We start from the raw sequence: 15,352 nt of genomic DNA, 5'->3' as shown, positions 1-15,352 counted from the left end.
TATATTCATGCACAGTGCCTAGCATGTACACATTTAAACAGCTGTCACAAGATATTCAAAGAAATGTTAAAGCTACTCAATACTTGTACAAGGCACTATAACTTATCTAAAATCAAACCTTTGATGATGATGTGTCTCTTCAGGGTTACCATACGTTTTGATCCAACTGTGTAGGCCACAAGTGGATAGCAATCAGTCAGCTCCTCAAGCTGAACCAGGGCGACCTCTTTACCTGGTGATGCAGTCAACTCAAAGGCTCTGAAGTGATCTCGATACCAAGCACAAAGTAGACGAATAATGAAACTCATCTCCCATTATGCACATTTGTAGAATCTCAGCAAATTCAGGCATTCCGGCAGTTGAACCACATGCAACAAGCATTTCATTTCTGTAATTATTTCCCTTTGTTGTGACATTTCTTGCAAGATGAACTTGACTGATATCTGGATACTTCTGCCTTAAAGCCAACACAACCTCTTTATTTAGAACATCAACCTGAACTGTGGATACATTTGTAACTTCCAAATTTGATGTATTGAGACGGGATGGATGGCTGTGATAACTGATCATTTGCTGGTGTTTGGCTGCCAATGAGAGTGCAAAGTTCCTGAAATTATTTGTGTGCTGGGCAACTTATTTAAAAAAAGCTATGTTTAGCTTCGAATCTAATTGTCCATAAACCTACAAGAGGCCCATAGCACCTAATCAAGTGTGGGTAATGCTCAAGATAGTGGTGTTTAGGTAAAATCTTTCCCTCTGCGTCAAGCTCAAGTAGTCGCTGTCTGTGCTCAGACACTGTGATATCAAGATAGGCAATTGTCTCCTCAGTGTGAACAGGTGCCACAACTAGTTTGATAATTTCCTTCAGGTCCAATATCACTTGCCAAGCAAGTTCACCCTCTGGCACCAAGTCCCCTCCCAGAAATGGAAGCAATCGTGGGCATTGCCACCTATTGTCTTCTTACTTGAATAGCTGTTTGGTATGATGGGAGATCTATTTTTTTTGTCACTCCACTTATAGGGGAATTTGAGAATTAGTGTGTTAAGACATTCAAGACTAAAATACGTCTTAGAGATCAGAAAACACAGTGCCAGTTCAAATGAGACAATACCCTCAAATAAATCGTGCGCTATATCTGGAGGATAGCCTGTGTTAACGTGAAAATGTTTAAGATGTTGAGTTAAAACACACACTGTCTTTACTCCAAAGCAATTTGTTTCGTTTTCTGTGCAGACCTTACATGTGCTTCATGTATTTCTTTGTTTCGAAGCAAAAATGCACCTGACTGAACATCCTTTGTTTGAATACCTACTTTCTCAGCAGTACAAAAATCGACAAATATAATGTGCCGAAAAGCTCTCAACAAAACCAGCCAATCCGTGGGCTCCCAAATTGTCAGCTATAACACTATGAACTGTTCCATTAACACACCATGCTCTTCTAAAGTAATATATAGATTTAGGCACTGCCTAAAAGCGGAGCTCCCATCTGTTTCTGGGTTGTAGAATTTTCTTATCATAGCCAGCCTCTTTTGTTTTATTTTTCTACCATTATAGTTACTATAGTCAAGTCAAGTTTATTTGTATAGTGCTTTTAACAATAGACATTGTCGCAAAGCAGCTTTACAGAATTGGAATGACTTAAAACATGAACTAATTTTATCCCTAATCTATCCCCAATGAGCAAGCCTGTGGCGACGGTGGCAAGGAAAAACTCCCTCAGACGACATGAGGAAGAAACCTGGAGAGGAATCAGACTCAAAAGGGAACCCATCCTCATTTGGGCAACAACAGACAGCGTGACTATAACATTAACAGTTTTAACATGAAGTCAGTTTCGTTGATGTTATAAACTCTTCATTGATGGAAACTTGAGTGCTAAATTGTTCATGACAACTGCAGTCCAAAAGTTAGCAAGTCAACTGTAGTCCTCAGCCACAAAAGCATTACTGTAAGAGTAATGCTCTATTATATTCTACTCTACTCTACTCTACTCTACTCTACTCTACTCTACTCTACTCTACTCTACTATACTGTTTCCTTATTGCCGCTTTTCCACTACCAACGTGGCTGAGTTGAGCTGAGCCGTGCCGTGCTGAGTTGGGCTGAGTCGAGCTGAGTGGGGCTGGTGGAGTTGCATTTCGACTACAACCGCACTGAACCGTGCTGGCTGGAAGTGGGTGGACACATTGGGTGGAGTTAGCGAAAGTGGGTGGACGTCAGGTGATGTCGTTATGCGGTGCAAACAGTGACATCAGTGACCTTTTAAGCGGTAGTCTCACGACCCGGATAGTATACAATAAACATGGAGGACATGGAGTCGTTAATGTTGCTGGTCTTGGTGCTGTGGCTTGTTGTCACCGACAACGTCAACAGATACTGGCAAGAGCGTATAGATGAGGCGAGGCGCATAAGGCTTCATAATTCTCGTAATTCGTAATTCTTCTTCTTCCGGGTTTACGGTGTTTACAGATCCCAGCGTGCTTGCGGGGCGTGTGTGGGCATGTGAGGACACTCCTCCTCACCAATCAGTGCACAGGGGAGTGTCTCCTCACGCCCCTAGCCTCACTCAGCTCGGTTGGGCTCGCTTCAGCCCCACTCCAAAACCGTGCGAGTTTTGGGGGCTGAGCAGGGCTGAAGCGAGCTGAGTCGTGCTGTTCTTAGATAGTCGAAACGCGAGCCGTGTCGGGCTGAAGTGAGCTGAAGCGAGCTGAAGTGAGCTGAAAAAGGGTAGTGGAAAAGGGCCATATGTTGCACAAAATTTCGGGGGACAACAGTGACAAGTTACTCACTCCTACACTGTCCTGACTACTACTCTACTGCACTCTTCACTACTCTACTGCACTAGTTGTTGGGTTTCCTGTGGTGGCAGGCACGCGCACACAGGACCGAAACCATCAGAAAACAACTCGATGGGTTTCTTTATGTCTCCACACTCTGTGCCTATGGAGCCCCACTCGTGAGGGCCAAAGGAGCTCCACTAATATGAAGATTTAAACTGTAATGACAGATAGGAGTGGGGTTCAGTTAAAGGTTAAACTGGTTTCCGTGGTGAGTAAATACTGATAGAGCTAGTTTTGGTGTGGGGATGTTCTAAAGCAGCCTGCAAAGCAGCTCATCTAGAATGACGAATCCGCACGACTTGCAATTGCTGCTCTCTAATAGCTTCAATACAGCGAGTCAGCCACTTGACACAGAACACGACACATCGGGAGTTTGTCATTTTCATCTTCCGCTCTGTGTCCATCTTAGAAACTCACTGCGCTCGCGAGATCATTTGCTCTCTGATGTCATTTCTGTGGATTGAGAGGGACAGAAACCACCCCTCCCCCACCCAGTGTTTTTCTCTGCTCTACACCAAAATCACAGGGGACATACTTTCTTATTTTCAACACAGAATGGCATATTTCGCCGAAAAGTAAGGAAAATATATAAAGTTTTCAAGGCCTTTGGTTGAAATTTTTACCCTTGTGGGCCAAGTTGCAACAGGAGCCAAACCGTGCAGGCAATATTAAAGCTAAGCTAACGGAGCATGCGCAGTGCACAGGCAGCCTTTTGCCACCACTTTACCATCAGCTGCCCTGTCACTAGTGTATTGCTGTTTTCTTTCCTTGTCCAGACCGTTTGAATTGATCAGTATAACTGGTTTCATAAGCCATGCTCGGCATTAATGACTGTTTTCCATCACTTCATTTTCATGCATTTAACTGTGCTGTGGGGAGAGCGGGGAAAGGCCAAGTGGCATTTTTAGATACCAAATGTTTGTCATGTCTCGTTCAAAATGCTCATTTTAGTCAAGCCTTGTGTTAATGGTGTTTATGAGGTAAAGGTGTAGATCTGGAGGGTCCTCAGACAGAGTGTTTTGGTAAACTGGGATGTATGGATGCTGTCAGTCCCCACTCGCTTGCTCACTTGAGTTTGTTGGCAGTGTAGTGGCTGCTGCTTTATGTCCCGGGGCTCCCTCATGCCTGTGTTACCTTCTGGCTCTCCCCTTTTAGTTATGCTGTCATACAGTAGTTAGTTGCTGGAGTCCCTGCTTGTACTCAGTGCAATATGTATACTGTTCCTACTTATTCAGGTGACATTGGGCATACCTAACAACCTGTGTTTTCTCTCTCTTCTACCCCCAAATCTGTCCTGGGATCAAGATGCTGACCTCTTCTGCTCCTCGGACCTGCCGGATCCATCCTGGTGCCCCGTGTCTGGTTGGAGTCTCATCGCATTGCTCCTGTGGAGGACGGTCCCATGTGGACAGTTGGGAGTCGCACCTGGAGGATGCTCTGGACTCTTGCAGTGGTGCTTTTGTGGCTGGGGACTGCAGTTGTCGTGAATGGTTTTGTGCTCGGGTTTCCGTTGGTGGGGGTTTTATAGCATCAACGAAACTGACTTCATGTTAAAACTGTTAATGTTATAGTCATGTTGTCTGTTGTTGCCCAAATGAGGATGGGTTCCCTTTTGAGTCTGGTTCCTCTCCAGGTTTCTTCCTCATGTCGTCTGAGGGAGTTTTTCCTTGCCACCATCGCCACAGGCTTCATCATTGGGGATAGATTAGGGATAAAATTAGCTCATGTTTTGAGTCATTCAAATTCTGTAAAGCTGCTTTACGACAATGTTTATTGTTAAAAGCGCTGTACAAATAAACTTGACTTGACATTTCATGCTCATTGTCATTTACATCCCTCATCTGTGTTCACTTTGTCTAATATCAAGAAATGCAAATGTACACACGGGCTGTGAAAAACACTCATTTATTGGGTAAAACTTTGTGACGACATTTCTGTCTTCACTTTGCTCACTCCCATTCAAACTCCACTACTTCCGGGTTTAGGGGGAACCGAGGGACTGAACCACTTGGGTCAGATAGAGGGGCTTCATGGGTTGAACCATTTTGACAGAGGTGGGATTTATAGCAAAATGTTTTGAAAACAAAAGATAGAGGATTCATGAAAACACAGAGTGGATTCGGGTCAACTTGTCAGATCCCGAAGGATTTCAAAATCAACTTCACTACTTTGAATTAAATTCCTACAACTCATCATTTCTATTCATTCATTTTTACGTTTTCTTTCTCTTTCAGCTTGTGGCTTTTCTTGTGAAAGATTTCTTGGCCTTTCTCTCGCTCTTTCACCGCTTCTTTCCTTTTCTTCCTCTGGCAAAACTCTCTTTCTCTTCCCGGGTTTCACTTCATCTTTCTCTCCTTGGTGAACTTGTTCTGACATCTTTGTAAAGTGTGTATTAAAGTGTGTAAAATGGTGATTATTGTGTTTGAGTTGTTCTCGGTGGAAAAAACCCATAAATATGAAATTATCTGCAGACAAAAATAAGTTCTGTAGGCGCGCTCGCGCTTCGAGTTCCCGCCAAAATCAAACAGCTAATCAGAATCGGGAGGGGCGGGACCAGACGAACATGGCTGGGATCCCTGTGTGTCCATGAAACATCAACTCGATGGGTTTCCAGATTTTCTTAATGATGGCGCTCCGCTCAAGTGGACTTTTGGCCCGCACGAAAGCTCCGCTATTATCAATCGTCAAGCCTGAGATTATGAGTTCTGCAGGAAATTTACGACTCTGCGCAGGTCATCCAAGTGGGTGTGAGGCAGCTGTACATGCCATCAGGGACTTTTTTGATGAAGAGTCTACTGATGCATTGCTACTGGTGGATGCAGACAATGCCTTTAACTCCCTTAACTGGAAGATTCTTCTCTATAACATCATGTACTTATGTCCACCGATGGCTATTTATATCAGGAACTGTTATATCACACTATCTCGTCTTTTTGTTCTTGGTGGCACTGAAATTCTATCATCAGAAGGGACGACACAAGGCAATCCTCTTGTAATGCCAGAATATGCCATAGGCATTACACCCTTACTGGAAATAATCAAACCAGATGTTTTCAGAGTAAAACATGTAGCTTTTGTAGATAATTTGATTGGCGCTGGTGAGCTAGTCGACCTTCAAAGCTGGTGGGACAATGTTGTCACTTTCAGTCCTAAGCTGGGATATCACCCCAATGCATCCAAGTCGTCGTTGGTTATAAAGCCTACAATAGAAAAGAAAGCACAACAAATCTTTAGAAATACTGACATTACAACAGTAGGAAGAAAGTATCTTGGTGGGTTCAATGGAAGTGATGGAGGATATTGTAAATATACTGAAGATTTGGTAGACACATGGTGTGACCAAGTGACACTATCGTCCAAGATTGGAAGATCAGAGCCTCAAGCCACTTATGCAGCTTTTGGAAGTCGGTTTAGACACAAATTGACCTTCCACCTTAGAACGATGCCCAACATCGAGCAGCAGCTTTCTAGACTGGATGCAATTGTGGATAACACATTTATCTCAGCAGTTACAGAGGGTCATATTTGCACTACTGATGAACACCTTTTGTTTTCCTTACCAGTAAAGAAAGGAGGCCTGGCAATACTCATCTTCTCAAGCATTGCTGATTTTGAGTTTTCCAATTCTCATGTAGTTACTCAACAACTAATTACAAGCATTAAGAATGAAGATAGTACTTCAGCGATAGATAATGAACAACACAAGACCTCAAGGAGAAACATAGTCAGAGTTAGAGAAGAAAGGAACAATACCATCCTACAACAAATACGTGAGAAGATTAATCCAGACCAATTTAGAGCAAATTATCGAAGCAGGATGAAAGGTGCTTCAAGCTGGTTAACAACACTACCATTAAAATCAGAAAACTTCAAGAGAGAATTTGATGATGCGCTCAGCCTTAGGTATGGCTGGACACCGAAGTATCTTCCATCAACATGTCCCTGTGGTAAGAAATTTGATATCTACCATGCTATGTCATGTATGAAAGGTGGCTTTGTTTATAGGCACCACAACGAAGTATGAGACCCGTTTGCTGACTTCTTTAGGATGTATGTATTGATGTTCAGGTTGAGCCACAACTTCAGACCTTGACAGGAGAACTTCTCACCAATAGTGCCAACTCCTCTGATGAAGCCCGACTAGACGTCAGTGCACGGGGTTTTTGGCAAACCGGACAATGTGCATTTTTTGATGTAAGGGTTTTCAACCCTTTCACAAAGAGTCACCTGAACCAAAAACTGGATGCTGCTTTTAAAAATAATGAAAATGAGAAGAATTGTCTCTATAATCAACGTGTGATAGAGGTGGAGCATGGTTCCTTTAGTCCTCTAGTCTTTAGGCCATACGGAGGAGCTGGCAGAGAAGCTGAGCGCTTCATTGCTGAGCTGGCATCCAAAGTGAGAAGAAACAGGTTGAATATGGTGAAATAATGCACTGGTTGAGAGTCAAATTGTCTTTCAACTTATTAAGATCTGCAGTGTTATGTCTAAAAGGCTCCAAGACAATTAAACTAGAGAAGAACTTTGATTTTAGTAATGTACAAACAGTAAATGCAATTGGAAAAATGGACTAGTTAATTGTCTTTTATAATGTATATGTCAAACCCATGTCCTGGATTATGTATTAAGTAAAATTTTTTAAATGTATATAGTTTTGCTTAAATCTTGATTGAGAATTATTTTATTTTGTATAGTTTTTTTAATGGAGTTTTGAAATTAAGGTTGATAAAAAAAAATCATTCCATCAACAAGGTAAAGTGCTTTTTTTCTTTTTTTCTTTTTTTTTTTCCTGAGACACAGGGATGACATTAGGGAACTTAAAAAAAAAAAACATCACCACAACATCCTCAAAAATCCACAACCACAAAGTTCTACTTTCCTGAGTCTACTTCCGTGTGTGAGCCAATCACAGGGCAGGGATATTATTACATCATCAATTTCTAGGAAAAGACAATGTTGGAAAAAACTTGCAGTATAAAAAATATAAACAATAAATAAACAATGATTTAAATACACTAGAGTCATATAGTGTAACAGGTGTAATACAATAAGATTGGAGAAGATGGAATACTGCACTGCAATAAAAGCATCATCTAATCCAAAGGAGCCTGAAAATGATGTAAAATAATGCGCTTCAGACAACTTCTGAAATCAGTCCTACTGGTTTTGAATGAAGGTGGCACGGTGGTGTAGTGGTTAGCACTGTCGCCTCACAGCAAGAAGGTTCTGGGTTCGAGCCCAGTGGCCGACGAGGGCCTTTCTGTGTGGAGTTAGTTTGCATGTTCTCCCTGTGTCTGCATGGGTTTCCTCCGGGTGCTCTGGTTTCCCCCACAGTCCAAAGACATGCAGGTTAGGTTAACATGGGGCGGCCTTGGGCTGAAGTGCGCTTGAGCGAGGTACTGAACCCCCAACTGCTCCCTGGGCGCTGTAGCATCGCTGCCCACTGCTCTGGGTGTGTGTGTGTGTGTGTGTGTGTGTGTGCGCGCTCATTGCTCACATACGTGTGTGTTCACTGCTCCAGCTGGGTTAAATGCAGAGGACGAATTTCACTGCGCTTGAGTGTGCATGTGACAAAGTCTTCTTATATTATTTCATATTATATATATATAGTACCAGTCAAAAGTTTGTACACACCTTCTAATCCAATGTTTTTGCTTTATTTTTATTAATTAAAAGACAATTCATATCTTAAAGTAATGATGGAGGCGACACAGTGGTGTAGTGGTTAGCGCTGTCGTCTCACAGCAAGAAGGTCCGCGTTCGAGCCCCGTGGCCGGCGAGGGCCTTTCTGTGCGGAGTTTGCATGTTGTCCGTGTGGGTTTCCTCCGGGTGCTCCGGTTTCCCCCACAGTCCAAAGACATGCAGGTTAGGTTAACTGGTGACTCTAAATTGACCGTAGGTGTGAATGTGAGTGTGAATGGTTGTCTGTGTCTATGTGTCAGCCCTGTGATGACCTGGCGACTTGTCCAGGGTGTACCCCGCCTTTCACCCGTAGTCAGCTGGGATAGGATCCAGCTTGCCTGCGACCCTGTAGAACAGGATAAAGCGGCTACAGATGATGAGATGAGATGAAAGTAATGATGGATGTCATTTCTCTTTACTTTGCTGAGCATTTCTTCACATAATGTAGATTACTACAGTTGTGGAATCGGACTATTTACTGTATTTTTATTATTTACTATTTACTGTTTGATCTGACACATTAAGAAGGCAATAAACTGGTCCATTAATGAACTTTTGATGACTCACACCACCTGTTAATTGAAAAGCATTCCAGGTGACTACCTCATGAAGCCCTCCATCCATCCATCCATCCATTTTCTGATCTATCACTGTTCTGTCAGGGCTGTGGAGGAAGTTGGAGCCAATCCCAGCTGAGATGCCGGGTTCACCCTGGACAGGTCACCAATCTATCACAGGGCAACTGAAAAACAAATACAACCAATTCAAACTTCTGACTGTCAATCAACTAAAACCGGTTTGGAAAAAAATCCCCATTGTTCTACCATAAACACACACACACACACACACACACACAGGAAGAATGAGGAAGTAAAGATAATCTTCACGTTAGTGCTGCTCTTTATAAACTTCCCTAAAACAGTAGCTGTAGAAAGAATCCTAGTGAAAATAAACCACATTATTTAATTAAAATATTCACGCATCAGTGATGTAAGTGTTGTCCACACATGGCTGAAAGATTACGGGATAAAGTTCTATCATTATTATTTTAAAGAACTAATAACATGGATAAAGTGACGGCTACAAAGAATCCAGAGCATTTCTGAGAAATCCATAAACCCTTTTCAGCATGTGAGCCAATCACAGTGCAGGAACACTGTTACATCATCAGTTTCTGGGGAAAGAAAACATGGAGAGTCTCAGGAACTGGATCATTTTAAGTGTATTCAGTGATTTAGGAATAGTGAACTTAATTTATTATTTATTTTTTTGACATGATTTAGCCAACCTGAAGCTGAAAAGCTTCTTCTGGTTGATTATAAGCCGTGAGCACTGCATGGCATCAGCACAGAGCTAAAGTTCATATTTAATAATCTGTGTGTTAGTTTATTGAGCAATTCTGCAGTTAGTGTATATGGAATATTTATTGTCCAGTGAATAAATGGTTGAATTTGCTCTCTTTATTAGAAGTATAGAAGTGTTTTTAATGAAATAAATCATGGAATGTCCCAAATGCTCACACTGCAGAACCACAGAACCTTTGTTCAGTAATCTGTAGACTGGATAAAGGTTCTTAATCTGAGTGCTTCCTTATCAGAAAGGGTTCCAAGTAAAGAATTTTAGAAGCGGTTTAGATCCATAGACTGTCCGAAGAACCTGTGGATGTGTAGAGTGAGACACGTGATAACCAGATCTGCCAGACTTTACGCATTTTGAGCTACATTTTAGAGTCCAGTACTGGAGAATCAGTCATACAGTTTGCCAAACAAAGGAGTCTTTCTTTCTTTCTTTCTTTCTTCAAATCCAATAATCGTTGCTGATCAAGAAAAAAAAAACAATAAGCCTATAACTGTCCAATGTGACACATTCATTTACAAATAATTTAATTGTAATAATAATTCAAAAGTGATTGAAAATGTTTTTTGCCCTTTAACAAACTCTCATTGAAACAAATTGTGATCGAAACTGGAGTGCAAATAAATACTGAGATTTACAGCAACCTTCAGGAGCTTTAGGGAAAAATGCTGCTTCTCGTCTCTTTTAGTTAAAATGTCAACACTAGAAAAGTTTACATTCACACTTTCTTATTAACTGCTGTTTGTAAAATATTTTCCTAGAATAAGAAGAATAAGAAGCATAAAAAGAAGTAAAATTTTCTCCTGTAATTCTTTATAGTATCGACATCTTAACTAAAACAGAAGAGCAGGAGCCTTGTTCCCAACACCATGAGGACGTGTGCACACTGTACTGAGAATAATCACTAAATCAGTAACGTGTGAAAGGATTATGTCAAAAATGTGCTGCATGTGAGCAGGGTTTAGGTCATAATAATTAGAAAGTGATTGAAAACACTGTTTAATGGTGATTAAGTTGTCACACAGAAAAAAGAGAAATGTGATAAAGCGTTAGAGAACCTAATTACGATAAATGAGTGTGTTTCAGGGCGGCACGGTGGTGTAGTGGTTAACACTGCTGCCTCACAGCAAGAAGGTCCGGGTTCGAGCCCCGTGGCCGGCGAGGGCCTTTCTGTGTGGAGTTTGCATGTTCTCCCCGTGTCCGCGTGGGTTTCCTCCGGGTGCTCCGGTTTCCCCCACAGTCCAAAGACATGCAGGTTAGGTTAACTGGTGACTCTAAATTGAGCGTAGGTGTGAATGTGAGTGTGAATGGTTGTCTGTGTCTCTGTGTGTCAGCCCTGTGATGATCTGGCAACTTGTCCACGGTGTACCCCGCCTTTCGCCCGTAGTCAGCTGGGATAGGATCCGGCTCGCCTGCGACCCTGTAGAACAGGATAAGCAGCTACAGATAATGAGATGGATGGAGTGCATTTTCACTTGTTGAAATTGATGATGTAATCTTGTCTGGGACACGTCTTTTTTTATTCTAATCCAGACAGAGCCGGGATGTAAAATAGACAGTTTACTAAATGATGAAATCAAGCTGCATGGTTAGTATGTTTTAAAACAAATAATTACATAATCATGTTCAGAATGATAGCAAGAAGAAGCTGAACTGACTAGTGGGACTGACATTTCAAAATCAGACATGAACCAATTACATCGCAGGAATATTATGACATCATCAGTCACTAGAGAAAGACATTACTGAAAGACCTGGAACAAAATACAGAACAGTAATTTTATTATTGTTAATCATGAAACAATAAGCGCTCAACAGTGGTTCGCCCTGTCTATAGTGTGTCTTCGGGCGCGCAAGTGCGCATCCGCGGCTATTCTCTGTTTTGGCCATGTAATCATAGCTGGCGATTGCTATAGGCGACCTAGGCAATTGCCTACAGCGCAAAGTGTGCCCAGGGGCGCCAAGGGCGACCAAAACCCCTCCAAAAAGGAGGGATGGAGTTATTGAATGGAGATGTTACCAAGTGCATCAGTGGTGTACCCTTGGTAAAATTTTCTATAGATTTCTATAGAAAAAAAGTCTATAAAATTCAATAAAATTTCTAAATTAAATTTTATAGAATTTTTATAGACTTTTTGTAGAATTTTTATAGACTTTTTGTAGAAATTTTATAGAGTTTTAATAGAAATTTTATAGAGTTTTAATAGAATTTTTATAGAGTTTTAATAGGAATTTTTATAGAGTTTTAATATGATTTTTATAGAGTTTTAATAGGATTTTTATAGAGTTTTAATAGAAATGTTATAGAGATTATACATAGAAATCTTATAGAATTCCTATGGAAAGTCAACAGAATTTAACGAAGTTTCTATAGAATTCTTTATAGAGTACTGTGAAAATCTCTACAGCAATTTCTATAGAGACTATAGCAATTTCTATAGAGATTGCTATAGTTATTGAAGTCACCTGCATATACTCGAAGACCTACCCATGAAAATACAGTGAGCAACTAAAAAAGCTATCAAAGGCGGAAAACATAAGGATGCAAGGTGCCATAGAATTCAGGACATCCTACCAAATCACTCTTAACTTCCAAAATGCCAGACCCTGGTACAGTATGACAAAAGCGCTTCTTGCTGAAAGTATTGAAATTTATTAGTTTTATCCTACTAGTACATGTAAGCTAGTTTGCTGCCTTTTTTGTTATTTCCTTTAGCTTGTTGGCAAGAGACATCTTTATAGTTGCTGGAGGGCATCCAAATTTACGGCATGCAAGATCTGAAACAAAAAATGGGATTTTGAAATTTAAAAAAGGAAATACAATTAATGCATTGCTAATCTATTATCAATAACACTTGAGCTATGAGAAAGCAATTCTAACAGTGCAAAAATGAGTAAATGACTTTTTAAATACTGTGCACTACATGAACATCTAAAAATTCAGGAATTTACAGATATGGCTACTAGCTCCATGAATGCACTGTCAATTCTGGCCTTTATTATACAACTGATAGAATATACAAAGACCACTTACCAACAACTGCCTCCACTTTAGTTGGGTCAAGGGCAGGCTTCTGATCCTGGTCTTTAAAGGCATTTGATTTTCTGCCTGTCAGACTTTTCCCAACAAGCTCTGCATCGGTAAAAATGGTCTTTAATAGTCTTCTGGCATATGTTGAACCCGACTTCACTGATGACAAAGCCATCAGGCTAGTTTTCTCAACCAGCACACCTCGTCCAATGTCAACCTGAGGACACAATGATTCAAAATTGATTAATATGCAAATGTATTATAATAGGTAAAATCCATGGTTTCATACACCTTTTCGACGTGATGACAACATCCCTTCAAAATGCCTTAATCAAACCTTCAAAGTCTTGCTGCATTATTAATACTACTGGAGAAAATTAGATTAAACCCCTCTTCATTCATCATACCTTTGTGGTTTCTTTGACTCTGCCAGGGGTGGCTGGTAGGCCATCATTTACATCTAATTGCTGTAAAAGGATAAACATGCACAGTATAGTTAAAAGTATCAATCAAATTTCAAATAATATATCCTCCCCCCAAAAAAAAAATCACTGACACCAGTCACTTTCCACATCAATTAGTATTCTCCCAAATAATATGAAATGAGTCAGTATGATGACATGACAGCTGTGCCATACTGAAATCTGCAGCCTGGCCAGTTCTCAAGCCTAGCTGAATTTAGTCAGTGACATGAATGGCAAAATTGACAATATTTGCTGGTAGAAGTCCTAAACTCACCTTCGTTCCTTCTTTTTCAATTGCAGAGGTAGGAGTTACCGGTGCAGTTATCGGCCTAAGTCCTATATTTGGGTTCTGAAATTGAATAACAAACATTTTTAGATGTAATGCTTTTCCTGTATTACAGAGAATTTGAGGTTGGCACATTCCTTAAAAAATACCCTTTTTTACCAATTATGCATGATTTTTATTTTGTTGCCACCAAGGAGATTGTAGGATGATAGAAACCGGGTGACTCCACTTGATGAAGCTCGAGAAATGAAATAAATAAGTGGGTCCTAAAGAAGCTAAATCCTTGTCAAAATTATTCCATGACTAAAAACGCTCTTATAATGTAAATCCCTCTCTCATAGTGTTTGTAGGGTTGGAGGGCCATTAAATAAAGAATAGAAAGCCTTGCCTAGCTTTATGCCTAACAAATTGAACAGAATGGACAAAAATTCTTCTATCCACAAGTAGGTGGTTATAGCATCTTGTGTGAATGCCATTGTCTTACCTGTGACTCTGCTTGGCCAACCTCTTTTGTTTTACTTTCCCTAATGAGCATTTTAAGGTTGTCTACTAGAGATCTTGCATCTGTGTGATAGGAGAGGTAGACAATGCATCAACACTTTGAATGATCAGTTCATACCCTATGCATTTAACTTGAAATTGACAAGACTTTGTCCATTATTTCAATGAATTTTTACTGATACTTTTAGCATTCTGCCTATAAAACAGCAAGAAAGATCTCAGAATTGGGGATCGATATTTGCATAGGAAGAGAAATGAAGAGAAGCCCATTTTTTCTGAGGTTAAAAATCCCACAAACTAACCTGTAACTTGCTTGTAGTGCTCAATCTCAGCTTCTAATCTGTTTATTTTTTCTTTTGCCAACTTGTATTTTTCTTTAAGCTTTGGCAATTTTTTGCAGCCTTGGCAACCGTTTTCTTCAGAACTGTCAGTGTCTTCTATTGCTGATGTTGAAATTAGGATTTCTTCATCACTAACCTTCTTTCTCTTGACTTTTCTCTTCTCATTGGCATCCTGTAAAATACAAGAGAAATTTTTGTTTCAGAAAAAAATAATTTCCTTTTAAATTGGAATAAATGTGCAGCAGTTACAGATGGTATCAGAATAAATTGACAGATAATTGATTCTAAGCAGACACTGCATCTTTCATCTAGCAAACATTGAAGACAGGCCTTCCTCGGAAGCCGATTGCAATTTAAGCCCTTTAAAAAGATATAGCAACTGATACCTTAGAGACTAAAAGACAAAAATGGACAATGGCTTTTTATTATATGTACTTACTGAAGAAGTGCTTTCACTTTCTGACAATTCATCAGCCATCCTTTTATTTGCACACCGCAAACTTTTTCCATTCTTCCTACCAACTTCCATGGCAGCCTCGTAATTCTTAACTTGTTCGGTACGCTTGGCTTCCATAGCCTTATTTTACCTATGATACAAAACATAATGTAATGTAACATTTGAGAACAATACTCTTCAATTACCAGGTGACAAAATAGAAGCATCTACAATATTATTATAATGTATGAAATCAGCCATGTCCAACACATAACTGGTAGGCAATTTTACATGCTTTTTTATTTAATATTACGTTACAACATGGACAGCCTCAGGGGCGTAGGCAGGGGGGGTTCAAGGGGTTTGTCCGAACCCCCCACTTAATAATCAAAAAGTAATTTAAAAAAATCAA

At 40.3% G+C, this 15,352-nt stretch overlaps 2 protein-coding genes across 2 annotated transcripts in view; both read right to left on the bottom strand.

Annotated features, from left to right (window-relative positions):
* LOC132892759 (H-2 class II histocompatibility antigen, A-U alpha chain-like) overlaps window positions 1-15,352 on the bottom strand; it is a 263,076-nt gene that overhangs the window by 104,296 nt on the left and 143,428 nt on the right. The gene's annotated exons all lie outside the window — the stretch shown is intronic.
* LOC132892398 (uncharacterized) lies at window positions 12,512-15,079 on the bottom strand. Its single transcript, XM_060930660.1, has 7 exons — window positions 14,944-15,079; window positions 14,466-14,676; window positions 14,147-14,226; window positions 13,651-13,725; window positions 13,320-13,379; window positions 12,916-13,129; window positions 12,512-12,659 (listed from the first exon to the last, which is right to left on the bottom strand). The coding sequence occupies exons 1-7, from the start codon at window positions 15,076-15,078 to the stop codon at window positions 12,565-12,567; spliced, it is 870 nt and encodes a 289-aa protein (XP_060786643.1). The 5' UTR covers window position 15,079; the 3' UTR covers window positions 12,512-12,564.

This window comes from Neoarius graeffei, chromosome 10 (genome assembly GCF_027579695.1).
Source record: "Neoarius graeffei isolate fNeoGra1 chromosome 10, fNeoGra1.pri, whole genome shotgun sequence".
Taxonomy (NCBI): domain Eukaryota; kingdom Metazoa; phylum Chordata; class Actinopteri; order Siluriformes; family Ariidae; genus Neoarius; species Neoarius graeffei.
This window is presented reverse-complemented; position numbering and strand designations above follow the sequence as displayed.